The 18,624-nt window shown below is 54.3% G+C and overlaps 1 protein-coding gene across 1 annotated transcript in view; it reads right to left on the bottom strand.

Moving 5' to 3' along the window:
• Positions 1-747: 747 nt before the first annotated feature.
• Positions 748-18,624, bottom strand: part of Icmt (isoprenylcysteine carboxylmethyltransferase ste14) — a 59,263-nt gene continuing 41,386 nt past the window's right edge. Inside the window, exons 2-5 of the mRNA XM_003742683.2 lie at positions 5,824-5,981; positions 3,324-3,427; positions 2,931-3,148; positions 748-1,119 (exon numbers count right to left, since the gene is read on the bottom strand). Of these exons, the coding sequence (XP_003742731.2) occupies positions 937-1,119; positions 2,931-3,148; positions 3,324-3,427; positions 5,824-5,981 (663 nt within the window). The 3' untranslated portion in view covers positions 748-936. The remainder of the gene's footprint in view (positions 1,120-2,930; positions 3,149-3,323; positions 3,428-5,823; positions 5,982-18,624) is intronic.

The raw sequence follows: 18,624 nt of genomic DNA, 5'->3' as shown, positions 1-18,624 counted from the left end.
GTCATTCATTACGCGACCACGTAAGAAATCAAGACTCTGAATATGCAGAAATCAAGTTGAATCTCGATCCTAGCTGCGGGATGAAGCGGGAGATGAGGGAAATGAGGAGCACAAGGGAAGAAATCAGGTCTTATTCGTGCTCGCGATCCATCGCACAGATCGCGCATCACACAGAGACCTCTCCGCGTGAGTGTTGAGCGAGCTTGATCGAGAAATTGGACAAAGGTTCTTCCAACGGGAACAGAGAACCAGATTCTCCCGAGTCGAGAGATTCTCCAAAACCTAAAAGGCGGAAACTGAGAAAAAAAAACTGAAAGAAGAAACTGAATCACATTCCGAAACAAAATCAAAGAAAATAAGCAAAAACGGTATGATTTATTAATTTCCTTGTTCACACTCCCGAGAGAAAATCCCCCCGAACCAGTTCCCTTATGGTAATATTAACAGACTATGGGTCTCGAGTCTCGAGCATCTGAAAGGGGATCCGCGTCGATTCTCTGATCAAGCATTCTCAACATTCGAAGCGTACGATTGGGCTTAATCCGGAGGGGTTATATGCGTCAGGGGATCGGTAATTGACTGTGGGCTCTGTGAGCGGCGGACGATATCGAGGCGAATCTGGCGGATCAATTATGCAGTCGACTCCTTGAAGTGCTGCGCATCGCAGAAGCGCCGATATAGAGGGAACAAGGTGCCGACTGAGGTGGCGCCGGGAAAAAGGCGATACCCCACGATTTTTGACTGACAGCGAGAACTCGAAGAACATTCGATATTCCAGACGGTTGATTTTCGAACGAAGAGAGAATCAATTCGCTTGAATAACACTCCCGCCCTCGGTGTCCTCGTGGACCCGGGATGGACTCCGCGCAATCAGCTCCGGAGGGGATTGCTTGCCGCGTGCAGCTCTTACCGTAGCGAATCCTCCTCGTCCTTCAATCATAAGTCCGCTTTGAATCCTCGAATGAAAGGCAGTCCCGTAACGACGCGTTTCTGATAATCGGCGTATTCACTCCCGAAAAATTCTAGGAGCGTTATCTCCTCGTCCTCCACTCGCTCGCGGAAAAACACCCACGTCACCATGGTGTACGCTACGGTGCAAAAAAGATTGTTCAGGAGCAACTGAAACAGAGAAAGGCGAATGTTATCGATCGGATCGGACGAACTCTCCGTTCTCTCCAAGACATGCAATAATTCTACTAGGGATCGTTTCCTTCAAGGGGATGTCCGTGAGATCGTTCGTCCCTGCTCTTCAGGAAAAATCCTTAACGAACGGTCTGGCGCGGCGATGGAATTATCGTGAGAGCGTAGAAGCCCCAGTCCGACTTTCTGCGGCGACTCGAAACGATCTCCTGAGGCCTGGAATCGCTCAATTCCGACTCCGTCGTCGATCAATCGCAACTCGTTCCGACGGAAGAAAGAGAAAATGATCGACCTGTGAAGATGTTACTCCGCCGGCGGACTGGCCGACACGGATGTATTCATATGCACCGGTAGTAACCTGAAGGAACGCCTGAGCGAGGGATAGAAAGCGTGGGGGACGGAGTTGGAGGGTTTCCTTTTGTAGAAGAGACGACTCTGAAGGAAGGCTAAGGATTCCCACTGTCTTTTGTTGAAGGGATACGACTCGAAGCGGCCAGTAGTCGCTGCGCCGGCCGGTGATGGAGAAGCTTCTCCTCTTCTTGACAACAAGCTCTCATACTTGCAAGAGACAGACGGCGGGCAGGCGAACGAGTGGTCGGACGGACGGGCGCCCGGGCTGGCGGGCGAGCGGACGGGCGGGCTTTCTATTTATTAGCAGTAGTAGTAGTAGAAGCAGCAGTACATCCCTGCGAGGACGTCGGCTTCCGTTCGCCCTCCCGTCGACGCAAACAGGCGGGGCAATTGGAAAAACCGGAGGGACGGAAGCAGTACGCCTCTATCTCTGTGACCCTTGTTGTCGTTTCAAGCTAACTGTCTTCGACCAACCCGCTCGTCCACTCGACCGACACATTGTTTCTGCCGGCCTGCTTCCCACGCACTCTCTTCCCCTCATCGATGTCCCTCCAACGTATTCCGTACCGGAACTCTCGACATGTTCGGATCTAACGGAAGGAATTACACGATTTGCTCATGGCTGCTCGCTCCCCGGGCTGATCGGGTCGGGAGCGAGTCTCTCGAGCAGCCGACTCGCCAACCCCCTCCACCAGGAGTAATGCGGAACGCATTTAGCGAAACCAAGGGCGAGGAACTCACGAGTTCACTCGACGCTTGCATCATAAAACCTCGGGATAAAAACTGCGGAATTCATGTCTAGTAAGTTAGGGGCCCGTCTCTTTTCGGGATCGAGTTTGAATTCAGCGATTCCGTTGGGACCGCTTTTGGAAAGTACCCATTATTGGCCGGATGAGAAGCGAAGCTGCAAAACATCTCGAAATAATGATGTGAAGAAGATGGAGAGAGGAGGATGTCGACGGAAAAGACAGCCGTTCGAAACTCCGCGATCGGATCTTTCCGAGCCGCCGCCGCCGAACAATTCGGAGCGAAATTCAGCTGTCGTCATTGTTACGCACACATTCGTAGCCGCCCAGCGGCGTACGATCCGCCAGTCCACTGACCGACAACCCACTTTCCTGTCAGGCAGCCGTCCCTGAAGCATCAGCGCAGTGCAAGATAGGCGAAACTCGTTTTGGAATTCAACGCACGTTCGCTATATCATCATTATCGACATCATCAAGTGGGGCGTAAATGACATCGAATCGTGAATGGCGGGCCTCACTCGACCTGTTGGTACTCCGTACGCTGTCGACTTTCTGCCTTTCACTCCAACCCACTGCTTCTCTTTGCTTCCATGACTCCATGGAAGCTGGGGCCCCGATCGCTCGCTCATCACAAGCTGCATAATTTTCCGGATCGAATGTACGTAAATAGGAACGAATCGAATAGATAGATACCTGAGTGCCGACGCTCCACAGGAACCAACCAGCATAGCTCGGATGGCGACACACCGAGTAGACGCCGGTGGTAACGAGTTTGTGATCTTCCTCGCGCTTCACTCGCACCAAATGATGGAAATTCGAGCCGGCGGTTAGCATGGCGCATTTGCGAAGCAATTCGCCGGAGCAGCACAAACCCAAGCCGGTGTAGGCGATGAGGCCTGGCTGTTTCATATCTGCGGAAAGAGAGGACGCAAAAGAAAAACAACGGTCAGGTCAACTGGAACAGTTCCTCGCTCCAGATACGGCTCGTTCCCACCGAACGCTCGAACAAAACTACGAAGTCGCTCGCATCGGCATGCGACCTCATACTGCTCACCTACGGCGATTGCGTGGAAGCCGAAATCTTACCTGGATAGAAATAACATTCGACTGCGAACTCAAGCCAACTCGCCAGCATGGCAATGTGGTACTCTTTCGAGTGATTCAGCAAGAAGGAATCCAGATTCAAAAATCTGAAAGAGAAGAAAAATACCAGAGTGATTGGACTGTAAAATACGAATGCGACATTCCGACGGACATCGGTCATCCAGGTGTAGCTGGAGTCCTTGGAGGAACTTCCAGGAGAGCGCGAAAGGGGGCGGGGGTGGGCAGGGGTGAACGAAGAAGATAATCAGGCTTAGCGGCCCAGATTATGAGCTTTTCTTGCGTCTCGAACGTGCTCTATCGTTTCGGTCCTGGCGATCCTTAATCCGCGATCGAGCCTCCAATCTGGTTGAAAAACGTGTCCGATCTCGATTCCGAGTGATTTGTTTCGGATTTCCTGCGAATTCAGTCGAAAAGACTGACGGAGCACAATGACCACGGAGGAGGGCGATAACTTCCATCGAACTCGTATTCCCCGAGCACCCAGAGTGACAAATCTCCGCCCGAAATCCTTGAGCCCATAACTCCCCGCATCAACATACAAACATACATATATGTATATCGCATTATTAAATGAGCGATGGATGTTGCTGTTGAAATCCAGGTAAGTGAATGCTCGTCATGATTGTGGGCATCCTAGTCCAGAATTCCCTTCTGGTTACAGCATTGCCGCTTCCAGGAGAAGAGGAGTGGGGATTGAGCATCACTGTTGGGAATACCAGACGAGACTCCTCCTCGGCAGTAAAGAGAGCACTCTGACATATGGACCTTCAAGTTGCTCTATATGTTTTTTTCTCTGCCTCCTGCGAGGAGACTGACTGACTGACTGCTAGCTTCTGCAACGCTTTTAAATCGAAGAGGATTTAAAGGCTCCGTCGCCGCACTCCGCGTCTCCAGCCAGACGGCGGCGTCAGCGGCGGCTGTACGCAGTCGGTCTAGAGGGAGAGGGAGCAATAGGGGACAGCGGGGGAGCGACATCGCTGCCGCTCTGGATATTCAAGGAGGGGCACGCAGGTGGAGCAAACGCGTTTGCAAAGAACGAACGAATAAGGGGCCCAGGGTAAAAGGGCAATCCAACAGGAGCAAACCTACTAGGCTGCCGCTCTCAATCCGACTCGAGACAGCCGTCAGCCAGTTTCTCGGAAAAGAAGACGTTGAATTCGTCGGTTTTTTTCCTCGTTGAATTTCAAGCAATTTTCCTTCGCCAGCGCAAGGGGCGCAACCAGTTCCTCGTCAGCCTCTCCCACAATTTCCGCGAACCCCCCGGCTTGCTCGGAATGTCACACAGCCCGACTGGAAAGACTGAGCCCCGACTGGCGTCCGGGGAGGGAGAAGAGCTTGTGGAACTTCGCGGGGGGAAATTCAACGTCGGTCTAGCAACGCCGCGAACCCTCAGCGAATCTGTTCAGGCGAGCATTGTCGGTCTTGTCGCCTGGTCGGCTCTGGACGGTCGGTCAGTCGGCAGCGGGGGGTTCCGCGCAGGTGTATCCGAGAACCGCTTTCTCTGCGGGGAGCGGAGTATCGGAGTCACCGTCGAACAACATTGGTGTTGTTGCGGTGGCCATCGTGTCGACGAGACACCTCATCTCGAACATTGCGTCGTATTGGAAATAGGGCTTGGACAGGGCCTTCATTGATTGAATGGCGTCTGCTTCCGCTGAGTCCGCCGTCGCGTTCCTCGTGAAGGACAACACTGTGGTGTTGCTCCTCTCAGCGCTTGTCCGGACAATGGCCCCTCCGTCCGATATTTCGAGGAGTCTTCGCACCGGAAAAAATCCTTGCGACGTTGTTGATGTCATTGGTCATCACTGTCGAGCGAGCAGCGCTCCCACTCGGTGTCCGTCCAGCGCTCGGAGTGGAGGAGGGGAGCAGCGAGTCTGGAGAAAGGCCTGAATCGAACGACTCCCACCACGCGTTGCTCGCTGAATACTCACTCAGGGGCCACAATCAGGACAGGGAGGTTCCCGCGTGGAGTTCCGTTCGTAGAAGAAGAGAGCCCGTCTGAAAGATACCTCTGGGCGCCGCGCTCCTAAGTGATATTGGACTCTCACTCAGGAGAGCCGCTCCTTCGCCTTGGAAAGTGCATGAAATACCGAGCGAGGTCTATTAATGCGATGCACTCAAAGGAAAAAATATCGCCGAGCGCATTCCCGATCAGGGCAATTTGTGCTCTTGTCCCCGAAATTTTCGGGGTGACGATGCCTGTGACTTTTTCTTTCACGACAGTGAACTCCTCTCGCCTCGCGTCGTCCAATTTCCTCGAGAGCTTAGTAATCCCAATCGTGATGCCTGGAGCCCGATGAGGAGACGCAGGCTGCATGTTTGCCGCTTGCACGCTATATCGTCCGCATATGCGGAGTTGTCCGATATCGAACGATGATTCCGACGATGCAAAGTACCCTTGCGAGCTGCACTAATCTAGGCCCATTAGCAGCCGGCCAGCGATATCGTTTCCGGATTTCTTCCGGAATCGACTTTCGCTCACCTTGGATTTATGTAGGCAGTGACAATGTACTCGGAAAAGTGGAAAAACGAGAGAATCATCCCGTAGAGTCCGATTCCCGTCAGAAACTTTGGTCCGAAGCAAACTGTCAGGAGCGCCATCCCGAACAGGGACCCGAGGAAGGATGCTCGCCAGATAATCTGCAAGGAAAAAAAGACAGATAAGTTTTTATGGTTTTCGATCAGGTAGGGTTCCACCTCACGGCGGAAAATTTTCGCTCCGTTGTAACTGAAGAATCAAGAAATCATCAAAACGCGGGGGCCATAGGTGATCTCGGAGCTAGGTACGCGTCGTTCGAAAATCAAACGCTCCCCCGCCCTGTAATAGTTCTTTACCTCTCGACAGTCGCACAGGCGCACTCGCAAAAAGAACGACAGTTGGGCGGGCGGCAGGAGCACTCACACCCGCACACAGATGGGAAAGGACGAAGAGATTTGAAAATAATTATCGTTTTTTGAAGGCTCTTATCTGCTATTCACTTATCATTTGGGGAGGGAGGGTAAAAGGCGGTGAGGTGCCTGCCTGAGGCCGTGCTCGACCCAACGGTCGTCCTCCCTGCTCGGCCACAAACCGGCCGCACGCCCGTCCTCCGGGATATGGCGAGTGTTTGGCAAAAAGGAATCATAAATCAAATCTGTTCAGTGGATGGCTTAAAATGAAATATATTTATTTTGCGGCAGAAGAGCGTCAGCCGCCGACGGTGGTCAGCGATGGCAGCCGGACGACAGTGGGAAAGAGCAGAGGGGTGGCGGAAGAATGACAACGAGGGAGGAGAAGCAGATGTTGAGCAAACGTTCGCGAACCCGCTGGAAAAATTAGCTCGGCAGCCACCTTCTTTTCCCTTCGATTTAGGGTCAATTTCTCTTCGGCCGCACTCTCGATTCTTCAACCCTCACGGGATCCCGCCAGTCCACTTCGACCCGGCAGCCACGGGTATCGTTCCATGCCGTCTTCCGACCATGTTGTGGGGAACCTACTTCCCCTGCCTTAGACTGAGCTGGGCGAAAGTAGATGAGGGACCGCGGAACTTGAAGAAAAAAATACTCTGAAGATACTGGGCTTTTCCACCTTTTTCTTTGTCTCAGACGGTCAAGCGTGTCGGCACAGCCAGTTCCTCAAGAAGCTTCGGGGCCCAAGGGAGTTATCTCGCTCGCTCGCCGGCCGACGACAACTACGCCGAACACGGCCCGAAAGCCAAGAAGAGGCGAAGAGTTCAGCGGCCGGTACTGCTCTCATGGCGAGTAAACTAAAACTCTGGAGATCTGAAGGTCACGCTCCCCTCTCGTTAACCTGACTTTATCTCCCTCCGTCTTCTCAGTCTCTGCCCTCCAGATGCGATACCTGGTCTGGCCCTCTGAACAAGAGTACAATCGCAGCCGCATGGAGCATGGATCTCGCAGCGAGGCCGCCAGATCGAGTCGCGTACATTTTCCATTCGATTCCATCAGTCTAATAATTCGGTGCGTTGGACGCAGGCCGAGCGGGGGAATATCTCGCTGGTCGTGAGAATTACAACAGCTTCCCCGCGAATTGTGGAATCGGGAGACCCTGTTGCTGATAAGTCCAGACGGGAACTCCACGTGGTCTGGAGGTCGTCGAATTCTCGCTTCTTCGACTGGGTCCGCCGACCTCGCTTATTCGATTGCTCCTCCCTTGCCGATAATTCCTCCCTTTCTCTTCTGATAATCCACTCGAACAAGTTTTCTGAGTGCAAACGGGATCCTTATGCTCCCCCTCCGGTGAGAGATTTCACAGGTGATTTTTTCCGCGCACGGCTCTGTGTTGGCCTCTGTGGAAGAGAACAGCTACACTCGAACCTTCCGTGGATGTCGCTTGTGGATGATTAGAAGCAGAAAGCGATAAGTAATTGCTACCGGACTCATTTCGTTTGTTGATTGCTCCAGTGTTCTGACAGAAAAAAATTCTTGTCTCGCTCACGTTATTATGACCGACAAGACCCGCCGCGGAATGGCAGGACCGACGGCTTGCCCCCCTCACCCGTCTGCGTGGTTGGCACCGTAAGAGCGACTCAATGAAGATAATCAATAATATTGACTAGACATCGCGGCATCCCCATCTCGACGACCTACCTCTTACCGGCAGCTCTCCGTACAGCTACCTTTATAAATCACCGCCAGTCAGTGAAGAAACACCAAGCGACCTGCCTGTCGTTGCAATGGGCGGACTTGCAGGTTCTCGACCCGCTGAAGGACGGATAGTCGCGTCCACCGTCACGTCTTTACCGCAATGTCGAATCTCGTCATCTTTCCGCCTCCATCATCTATCGACCCCTGCCCGAATCCCTCTCGACCTGCGTTCGCTCACTCTCTTGGCGAGTTTTTCTGAGTCGCGTGCGTTCCCCGGCTCCCTCTCGGGCTGCATTCTCGTCGAGTAGAGCGGGGTTCATAGCCTCTCAATGACGGTGTCGCCGTACCCGTTGCTGTCGAGTTCTCAACGTTCGAGCGACGTCGCACGTGACATCCATGCCGTGCGACGCTGCCGTCCGTCCGGGTCCCGTCCGCCCGCCCGCCGCTCGCCCGCTGGCTCCCTCTCGACACTTCTACATACATGTGAGCAATGTCGACTGGATAGCTGTCTGCGGCTGTAACGTTGCGTCGGAACCAAGCACGCTCGCCGAGACCAAGCGGCCTTTCTTCTCTACGTATTCGGAGGCATCCGTACCTCACAGCGTAGCACGACGGAAAACGACGCTATGCGGCGATTGTATTGTGCCGCCGCACAAGTCATTTTCCTATTCCATGCACAGTGATCCTCTTTCTGGAATGGAATCCCAACAACAACGGGATCGAAGAGCGTACCACAGCGCGAGCATTTCGTCGTGCAAACATTCTGAAATTATGAAAAGTACAAATAAACATATTCGTCATGCAAAGGAATGCCTCGATTGTGTTGCGACTATCCAGATTCGACGCTGACTTCGCGGCGAGGCGAGAAATCCTTTCCGCGATAGCCGTGACGGTGAAAGCGTATTCTTTCCTCAGGACACGATTTCACGATGATGATGATGATTTCGCAACCGTATACATAGAGTCGAATACCCCCTGTTCCTAGCTCGCTCTCGAAGATCAAATGTCTCTCCTCACGGAACTCATCGCAGGCGTGGTGCTCCCCGATCGTCCCGGAACCCTCCCCGTCACCGAATTCTCGACCACGGAGTGTGGTGAGAGCCTCTTCCCATCCTTAAGCATTCGAGAGAGCATGCAACCTTGTCGGCAGTTACAAAGGCGGATACTTCCTTCCTCAATGTCTCTGGGTCCGGCCCTCCGATCTGATTCCTCAAATATTGCCTCAGACTCCATTTGGAGAAGGGTAAATCTCGGTGAGCGGATGCGGAGAGCGCGTTCACGAGGGCGGATAGGAACTCGGATCTGCATGTTCGCCGGCAGCCGTAACAGTCTTGCGCGAGAGACTGAAGGCGACCATCACTCACGCATCTCGCCGATTTGCTCCCGATATCTGGCCTCTTCTCTGGTCTACGTTGCTTTATTCCATTTTAATCAAGCCCGCCACGAGGACTGCCCATCTACTTACTCCAGCGACTTCCTAAGGCTCATGCGACTGTTGCGCGGCGCAGCTTCTCTTTGCGTCCTTCTAATTCTCTCTATCTGCTTTCATCGCCGTCCCCTCCCAGCCATGACCGCTTGTCCTCCGCGACTCACTCGTCCCATCGCTTCGGCCGTCAGTCAAGCCGGCGGCCGCTCCATCCTTTGCTTGTCTTTGGCCGAGTCGTCGTTGACGACAAACGTCTTGTGCTCGTTTTCTTCTCTTTGTCCGCTACAAGCAGCAGTCTTTCGGGGGACGCTATTTTTTTCTTGTTCATCCCCTGTCCGAGCATCCTTAAGCTTCCTCCGTCCGCTGTCGTTCCGTCGGAGACGACTTGTCCGTTCGCAGTAGCGTTTATTATTCCTCCGACTTCCATTGTTCGTTATCGTTCATTTGATCGCAGCCATGGAAAACCTCCGTCTCTTTCGAGGAGGACCGTAACACACGTTATCAGCACGAGCTGTTCTGTCTCCGACAATCGAATCCATGGAATTCGCTCCGAGTCACGCTCTATCAGGAGCTTTCCCGCGACGGTCGATCCAGAAGTGAGACGCCATCGTCAACCGCTGTCGGACATCTTCCCGAAACGAAATTCGTATCGCGTAATACAAAAAAATACCGCGACCGGTGAGGACGGTCATAACTTAATTCCATACAGCCTCGATCGACGAATTCCTCGCCCGCCCGCCGGCCGATCTTGTCGTCACATCTGTGCGCAGCGTCAGTAATACGATTGCTGTCCACGGCGCCCTCTAATTGCGCCCTCAGCGCAACCCTTCGGAGTTCCCGCTGCTGTCTTTTGTACATCTTCCTCAAACTCTCTCCGGTTAGCTGCATGACTAGCGCTTCCAGTCGCAGTCGTGTTAGTGCGCGTTTTTTCTCTTTCCCGACTGCTCCATCCTTCCTGCGCCTCCGAGGCGTCGCTTCGAGCTTCCGTCTCCCGATGCAACCCCCGTCCCAGGAAAATCCCCATGCCCATTCCTGTTTTGAGGCACTGCTCCCCACGTCGGTGTAACTCTTTTGTTGTTGGCAAGCCATCGCATTGATTTCGAGCAATCCCTCAAAGTCTGCCGAAGTCTTGCGGGAACTCTCGACGAGCTTGCCTGGGTCCGACTCATCTGCTGCTGTTGCCACCAACACGCCCCCATCCACGCGCCCGCCATCACCGTCGTCGCTGTTTTTCCAAAGCCCCTCGAGACGTTCCGATGTTCTTCGAACGGACGGTCGACGGCTTGCCTTGCTCGCTCGGTTCCAGAATAAAAAGGGTTACAAGCAACAACTATCACAAAAAACTCTCTCGCCCTCAGTCAGCCCGTTCTACCAGTTTCTGCTAGCCGTACATGGCCAAAACCCTCAGACCCCCGCGGACCATATTGTTTGTGGATTCCCTCAATCGGAAGTCCTCTGCAGCCGCCGTCGACGGCGGCCGTCCACCAACGCAACGCCATCGAGACGCTGCTCAGAGACAATGGAACCCAATTGAGGGCGTTATCTCGGGCGGGTCGCCGGCCATGCTTCGGACACATCCGTGATAGTGGCATGACGTTTTACTCGACTGAGCTTGCAATGAGAGATTGGCTCAGCCCCATGAGCTTGTTTTTTCACCCCTTGAATTGATTCTTCCCTTCCGCGTTTCGCACGCCCAAGCTCTACAACGGGTAGTTACGATCGCATTTTCCTCCTCGTGGACATCGTTCTGATATTACTGGTTCTCGATTCGAGTCAACGTTGATGAGAAGATCGGAAGAAGCATCTCTAGATCCACTAGCTAGTGTTCACGCTCCCTCCGAATACGACCATGCCCCACAGCTCGTTCTTACGAATAAACGCAGACCGAGCATCCGGAGTTAGAGTACCTATTCGAGCAACAGATATCCATGACAATCGGTCCACGCTATGATAAGCCACAACGCATCGACCGATACAAATAGCAAGGGTCGAAGTTGGACCGAGCGACTCGATGAGACAGATAAGAGAAAAACAGTCTATGTTACAGGACGCAAGAGTTAGAGATCAGTCAAGCTGAGAGGGGCGAACGAATCCCAGGATGAGGTCAGCACATCGTTCGCTTGCGGTAGCTCTCGGCGTGTACTCCATATCGCAGCATCTTCGACTCGACGGTAGACTCGCTTATCGGTGGATCTCGTCCAGAGTGCTCTTATTGCAGGTGTTGTTAGCGCTCATCCTCAACGGAGTGAAGGTCAGCGAAAATGCCGAGAAGGGCTTCCCTATTTCCCCTCCGAAGGTTTGTGCCAATCAATGAAGCGACGGATCCGCGTATCTATTCCCATAACCACAGTGCAGACAGCAACTCCGACAATGTTTGGTCTGTCGGCGGGAGGTGACCCTTAGGTACCCCGAATCTCAGAGCCAGCCATGCAGCGTACATCATGTTCTAGCATATGCTGCGCGATTGGGAGTTCATCGGAGGACTGGAAATGAATATCGTTCCGTTCCTAGAGCTCGAGCCTCGCTGTCACGGGAACCAGTTTCGTCGATATCGCTTGTGCAAGCGCTTCTCGGAAACACCCAGGACACAAGCCTGGAATTCGTCCCCCCCACTGTAGGAAATCTCCGCAGGTCGAGGACGAGCGACCGCAAACGGAACCGTGCCGCAAGAAAGCTATTTAGGTTTCATAGCAACCGACATACCCTCGTTCGACTGAGAACCGACTCCAGTGCTCGAGTCGCGGGAGTGTTTCTTTGATCTGAGAATCCTCTTCCCGTGCCGTCCCGCAAGAGTTTCATGCTCCGTGCAGAAAAAAACAGAAGGAATAAGCTTTGACAAGGAGCGCGTCTCGTGTCTACCCGTCAGGAAGAGGTACATTGCGCGCCTCCCACCTTCTATCGACTATAAACCGCAGCTGACTCGGGGAAAAAGAGCGATAGCTGATAAGATTCTCCGAAACGCCGCCGCCGAAACCTCATCGGAAAGCCGAAAAAACCGACATACGTATCTGTCAATTGAAATCCTTCATCTGAAACTGAGCTTGACTCCCTCGCCGTACACTTCGCTCACCCAGCGGCGAACACCTGCAGCGTCATCTGCTACTCGAACAGCTCTTCAATGATACTGCATGGTTTTTCCTTTTGTCTCATCATCATCAGAGTTGTTTTCAACGTAACATCAGCTGCTCATCTGTTATTCCTTTTTCCGGAGAGAAGATTTCTTCACTGTGTCTCCAATTTTGATCTCCTGTCTCTCCGACATCTGTGTGCCTCGGCCGGGTGTCATGTGTCCCCGCGACGGCGACGCTGTCGTCGATGCTGCGACTGCCGTTGTTGGGGCAAAGTCCTTGCGACTTACTTTCTCACGGAGGAATCCGTGCTAGGTATTTTCCCTCGGATTACCTACTCGGGAGTTAATCTTCGTGAATCTTGACGCGGCCGGCCGTGGCATGTTTGCCCGCTCCATTTCTCTCAGCGCAGATGGTGTGGTGGGTACGCCGACGTCGTGATCTCCGCATATTCGTCATCGGATCCCTAGTCTGAGTTCGTCGTCCATCTACAGCTTGCGCGCCGTCGTCTCTCGGTTCCCCGATGACATCTCCTCGACCCACATCCGTTCGCTGATCATCGGGATCATGATCATCATGTATGATGTAGTCGTAGCATACGCTGTTTGCAGAAGCGAGAGGGGCCTCGCTCGGTCTATTCATCATCATTTACACCGGTCCTGGCTACCGGTCGTTGAGAGTGGAGCTCGTTTCGTTCTTTCTGCTCTGAAAGGCAATGACGCCGCGCCGTTGCCACCAACCCCATTTCGCCGGGACGGGGTTCGGACGGAGGGCTTGCTCTAGGGCAGACATGGGCAGAACTCTGGCATTGACGCATGTACGCAGCCATCCGGGGAGACAAGCCAGAGGAAGGAGCGTCGTCGTCGGTGATGCCTCCGTGGCTGTCGCTAAAGAGTCAACAGGTTCGACAATCAATCAGCCAAGCGCAAAGCAGCAGCGGCGTCGGCAGCACCTGGCAAAAGCAGCTCGTATATGCCTACAAGGTACGTAGACAAAGCCGCGTCGCCAACTTGCGCAGGATGACCTCCTTCTCTGTGTTCGAGCCCCGGGCGCCGTCGCTGCAGCTGCTCGGCTGGCGCTCGTCGTGAATCAGTCGCTCGGTCGGTTGGACGGTGCACACTTCACCGCTGCGCAGCATCTATGCCTGAGAGACAGCGTGCTCGCGCGCGCCTCCGAACGCGCTTCCCGCTGCTGTCGCCGTCACGGCCGCTATTGGCCGTGCAGTGGGGCGAGAAGAAGAATGAAAAAGACGACTGCGGCCACGCGGACGAGATGTGTTACGCCTCCGGCAGTTCACTTGAGATAGCTAAGAGTTGTGCCCGGCGTTCTTCCACGTTCTCGTCCTGCCACCACCCTTTCCCCTCCCCCTCTCTCCGTCAACAACGTGTTTCCCTGTCTCCACCTGCTCATCATCTTCCTCCCGTCCCCTGCCGTCGTCCGCGACAGAGCGTTTAGCGCCGAACTGCTCCGTTGATTGCACGAGCCGCAGTGTCGAGACTCTCGCGAAAATAGGTGTACCACGAAAGGAGTCTCTCACGTCACCCCACCCATGCTGCGTATTTCTCGACCGTTCCCGAGTGTTTCCTCTTTCCCGTTCAAGTTCATCATTCGACGGTTGTTCTATGCGGGAGGTGCATTCCTCACTCCTCTCGAAAGAATCCAGAGCGAGGCTCGGTGTCGGTCTTTCATGGAATCGGGAGAGGACTCGAGTCGCTAGCCAGTCGACCCGCGCCGCCACCGCCCTCCGGCCGAGGCCTCCGCGATCCATGGAGTCGTTTTCAAGATTTAGTTCTCTCCGATCCGGTATTAAGATGCTTCTTCCCCTTTTCCGGCTCACATGACTCTGATCAAACGAGCTGTGCTAAATCCACGCGAGGGGGATCCTCGAGCTTCAGTTGGCCAGTTCCACGAGCCGGCTGACCTCCTGCATAGCCTCTTACGGGAGTGGTTCATTAAGAGTTACGGAAAGAATCCAAACGAGAGCGACCGCTACGGCACCCTCGAGGAGCCGAATAGGTGGCCGGCAGCTCCAGGTGGACGAGATGGGAGGCAAATTGAGGGGGGGCGCGGAGCGAATAATCTTCTTGATCGGCACATCCGCTGCGAAGACCAAAGGTCCGCTGCAACAGGAGCTTGCCGAGATCCTCCGCAGGGTGCCCCTGTTTCGCGCCAGTGGCCCAGTACGTTCGCCGCGCGTTGGCAATCCAACAGCGGTAGACTCTATTGCTCCCTTTAGACCAAGTGATATACTACATCTAAGGGCAGGGTGAGTCTGTGTTGCCGACTCCGCGCTCTAGTGGACGATCGTCGTTTGACTTCCTGACGAACTTGCCGAGCCTACCGCAAACACCGAATCTCGGACTTGAGAAGTCTCCCTCCGTCTCAGATTTTCGTTTCTCCTTCGCAGATCGCTTCTTTCTGCAGGTCGAAGCCCCACCGCGCATACCTGCATCGACCATCGATCCAAATCCGAGAATGGTGCGGGGGCCGGGTAGTGTCAGAACTCTCGATTACCGAGGGGATTGCGGGGCGACACTCGAACACGTCACACAGAATCACCGTGTCCTCCATCTGTTTGCTCATCGCTGAAATTAATTGACCGAATCCGAGGGCGATGGCCAACGATTCATTGAGCCCACTTGACTTCTCGCACATTGTTTGTTCGATCCCACTCAGCGATAAACGGGCCGTTCGGGACAGGATTCGTCGAGGGTGAGCTGGACAGGGGCTCCCGGAGAGGCGTGTTTTTTTCTGGAAATCGGCCGGACAAGCGGAACTACGAATCCCTCGACCCAGACTGGTTCGGTAACTCCGCCCGCTCGTGCGCTGGTAGTCCGATTGAAAGCGAACCGCGCCCCCGAGCCGCATTGACATCGTTCCCCCTCCCTCGAAGTCCCCTCGGTATCCTTCCATCCCTTCGTCCCGGCGGCCGCACTTCCCTTAGCCATCAGTTGAACCGTCTGGTTGCGAAAGACGTCGAAACAAATGGTCAGATATTCTCCGCTGAGACCGAGCTCAGTTTCCAGATCGGATGTTTAGTTCCGTTTCACCATACGATCTGGTGAGCACCTGACTACCGGCCGCTCGTTCGATGGGTCGGTAGAGACATCGACCCAGGGATCCTGACCGAAAAGCGACTCCACGGCTCAAATCCTCTCGACAGTTGGTGAGTGGGTGGGATTCACTTGTCTGGTCTGATCATCATCAATGCCAAGATCGAGAGGCGACCTCATCCCGATGACCTAAAGTGGGTAAACGAAAAGACAGCAACGGGGAATCAGTCGGGATGGACACCGTGATGAAGATGACTGGAACGACGAGCTCGCCGACAGCCCTTCTCTAATTAGGAGCGTCGACGTCGTACGGCGACGAACGGGCTTTTATCGACGAGCAGAACAAAGTGGGATGGAACACCAGATGGGCCACTACCACCACGATTGAGAGGAACCGATACGACGGGAATGGCGACGACGACGCACGGCGGCGGCAGCAGCAGCAGCAGCAGCAATAACGACGACAGCCATTGCGGACGCTGACGATGGAAGCGGGGAGCGAACGGAGAGGAAGTTCCGGAGGACAAAGGGGGGGGATGTGAAAAAATCAAAAGCACCTCTTCCACGCGGTCGTGAGCGAACCAATTAGCCGGATTCCAATTCACCAGACCTGTGGTTACGAGAGAATTAAGCGCGCGCGGAGAGCGGTGAAGACTATACTCGGTAATGCCGATGGATTCGGAGACAATGCGTAACGCGAACAATCTATTTTCTCGCCTTTCAGATTCCACGTATTTTCCGAACCCACACGCTTCCTCGAGTGAGTGGGCATCGGAGTGTGAGCACGCGAAGCCTCGGCATGATTAAGGAGGGAAAACCTCGAAGCCCAAGTCTGAGGTTGAAGAACTCTGCGATCGTCGCGGCCTTGAGAGAAGTTCCTCCCGCAATTTCGAGGAGCATCCCACCCGTGAGCCCGGGGTTCGATACCTTGGGGAATCGTTACAGCAACATGGAGCCGGTTCAGGTTCCGATATTTCTCACTCGTGACGCAGACACTGTTCGGAGTGCAGAGTGCCTCGAACACTCGCTCGAAAAGTACGACGCCTACGTCGGAAGAAATACGTCTCGCATTTTTTCCATGCGTCTTAGAGGCAGAAGGTCACTTTCGTTTAAGGACGAAACAACATGTGTTACACGCAAATACAATATCCCGCATCTGTTGCTCCTGTACCTGCTGCTGTTTACAGGTTGTCGCATCGTTAAGTTCTTCCGTACGGCCACGAAAGACGAAGCCGAGGGAATCAGCCGCAGGTGGAGCAGGTTTCGGCCGGTGGTGGCCTTCGTCGCTCGAGGACGTCTTTTCGACTTGGCGTCCTCTTTGCCACGAACGACTTTCTTCCTGTCCGTCTGACCGAGGGTCCCTCCGTCTCCCTGACGGTCTCTCGGTTTTCACGACACATATGCACACAGAATGGCCGACCGCTCCCTGGGTCGGTCGATCGGTTGGCCGCCCGGTCGGACGAACGGTCGGGCCTTGTAATATCGTTGGCTTGACATCCTCTGCGTGTTACGAGATATTCGCTGTCACAGTCGCATGATCCGATCGCTGCCACATCGTCTCCGACAATGTTCGGGCCGACGGAAAAGGGAAGGCGCCGACCTTAAACGAAAAAAAAAACGCGTTTTCCCAGTGGACACGACCGACGCGGACCGTCGGATCGACTCGGTTTGGGCTGCAGTAGGAGCAACAAGAGCCTCACCGACTTCGGGTGAGTTCTGTCCAAAAAAAGAGAAGACGACATCTGGAATGCTGTATTGATGAATTTCGCGAGCACGCCTCGCTCAAGAGCAACGTCGATTCAATGAACGGGAGCGCTTCTCGTCGTGTTCGGGCCTCCGATCAAAGTTGACCGCTTGCCCTGCGACTGGGCGAATTAATCCTGAGCCCGGCGATTGCTGACTGTAGACAGTGGTTCCAACAACGGGATGTGGGTCTCAATCGACCGAGGAGACCAGAGAGAACATCAAAGGCTATTCGAGGACTCTGTTTCGAGACCCCAGAATATCTATTGCCTTGACATCGGGAACTTTTAGGAGCTCCGTTGCGTCCGCTGCCGCCGCCGCCGAAGCGGCCGTCGAGCAAAAGAAGCTCCGGGGAGACGGCTCGGACTCACTCACTGGGTGCTGGGAGCAACAATGAGGCGGACCAACTTGGATGACTTGAGTTGATTTCGGTGTCGTCTCTCCCTCCGCCCCTCCATTCCACAGGAGCGAGTGCCTCCAGGAAGAAAACTGCAGAAACAATAGCCCTAGCCCCCTCAACGACGACGGCCTAGAGATGGTTCGGCGTGACGAGATCCATAGCTCACCGTGCTTTCCTCTGCCGTCGTTCCAAGACCTCGCTGTCCTGCTTCCGATCCTGTCTGCTCGACAGCTCGCCTACCTGTCGTTTCGCCCGGCAGGCTTCTCCATCTACCTCATCGCGAGCGAATGTCCCAGAGCTCCAGCACATGGTCCGTCTGTCGACTTCAATCAATAAACAATAATTTTCAAGCTGTCGAACTTTGCGGCTTGTCGCTAGCCCGCCGTGATTATATTACTTCTTGTTCGTTGCCAACCAACGCGTTCGACCCGAGCGGGACAATTCAACCGCATGATCAACACAGGTCGTCCGGTCACTTTCCTCGACGCGACGGCAGTTTGCAGGCCGGAAAATACCCGCTCGGATTCAGTAGTCAGTCTGGAGAACACGGGAAGCCGCCGCATGATGAAGAGCTCCCACTCGGCGGAGCGCTGCTCTCCCAATCGAATGGATTTCTATTCGCGGCGTTCTGTTGGTTGGGAAACAGGAAGGCAGAGGCAAGCCTGATTGTCGGGCTCGAAACAGAGTCGAAATGAGAGAGTTGCAGGTTGTGGTTGCTGTTCGGAAAGCGGATGGCTTCGATTTCGAACTTGTGACAAGTCCACGGTAGAGGTAAGCGCCATTGGTTTGGTGGAGGTCGGCGACATAGGATTGCCAACGCAGCGATTTCTCAGCTCTGACTTCGAGTCGGACAAGGTGACGTCCGCCGGCCCAACGACATATCCCACCGACTCGGCTGATGCCCACAAGATCGGTCAGCCGACCCGTCTGACTCCCGGCTTTCGGGAGGGAGAGACGAGAGCTGCAAGGTTGCGAGGGAATTAGGCGAGACGGATGGAAACCTTGG

This window comes from Galendromus occidentalis, unplaced genomic scaffold (genome assembly GCF_000255335.2).
Source record: "Galendromus occidentalis unplaced genomic scaffold, Mocc_1.1 scf7180000077429, whole genome shotgun sequence".
Lineage (NCBI taxonomy): Eukaryota > Metazoa > Arthropoda > Arachnida > Mesostigmata > Phytoseiidae > Galendromus > Galendromus occidentalis.
Note: the sequence above shows the minus strand (reverse complement) of the source record. Positions and strands in the feature narration are given on the sequence as shown.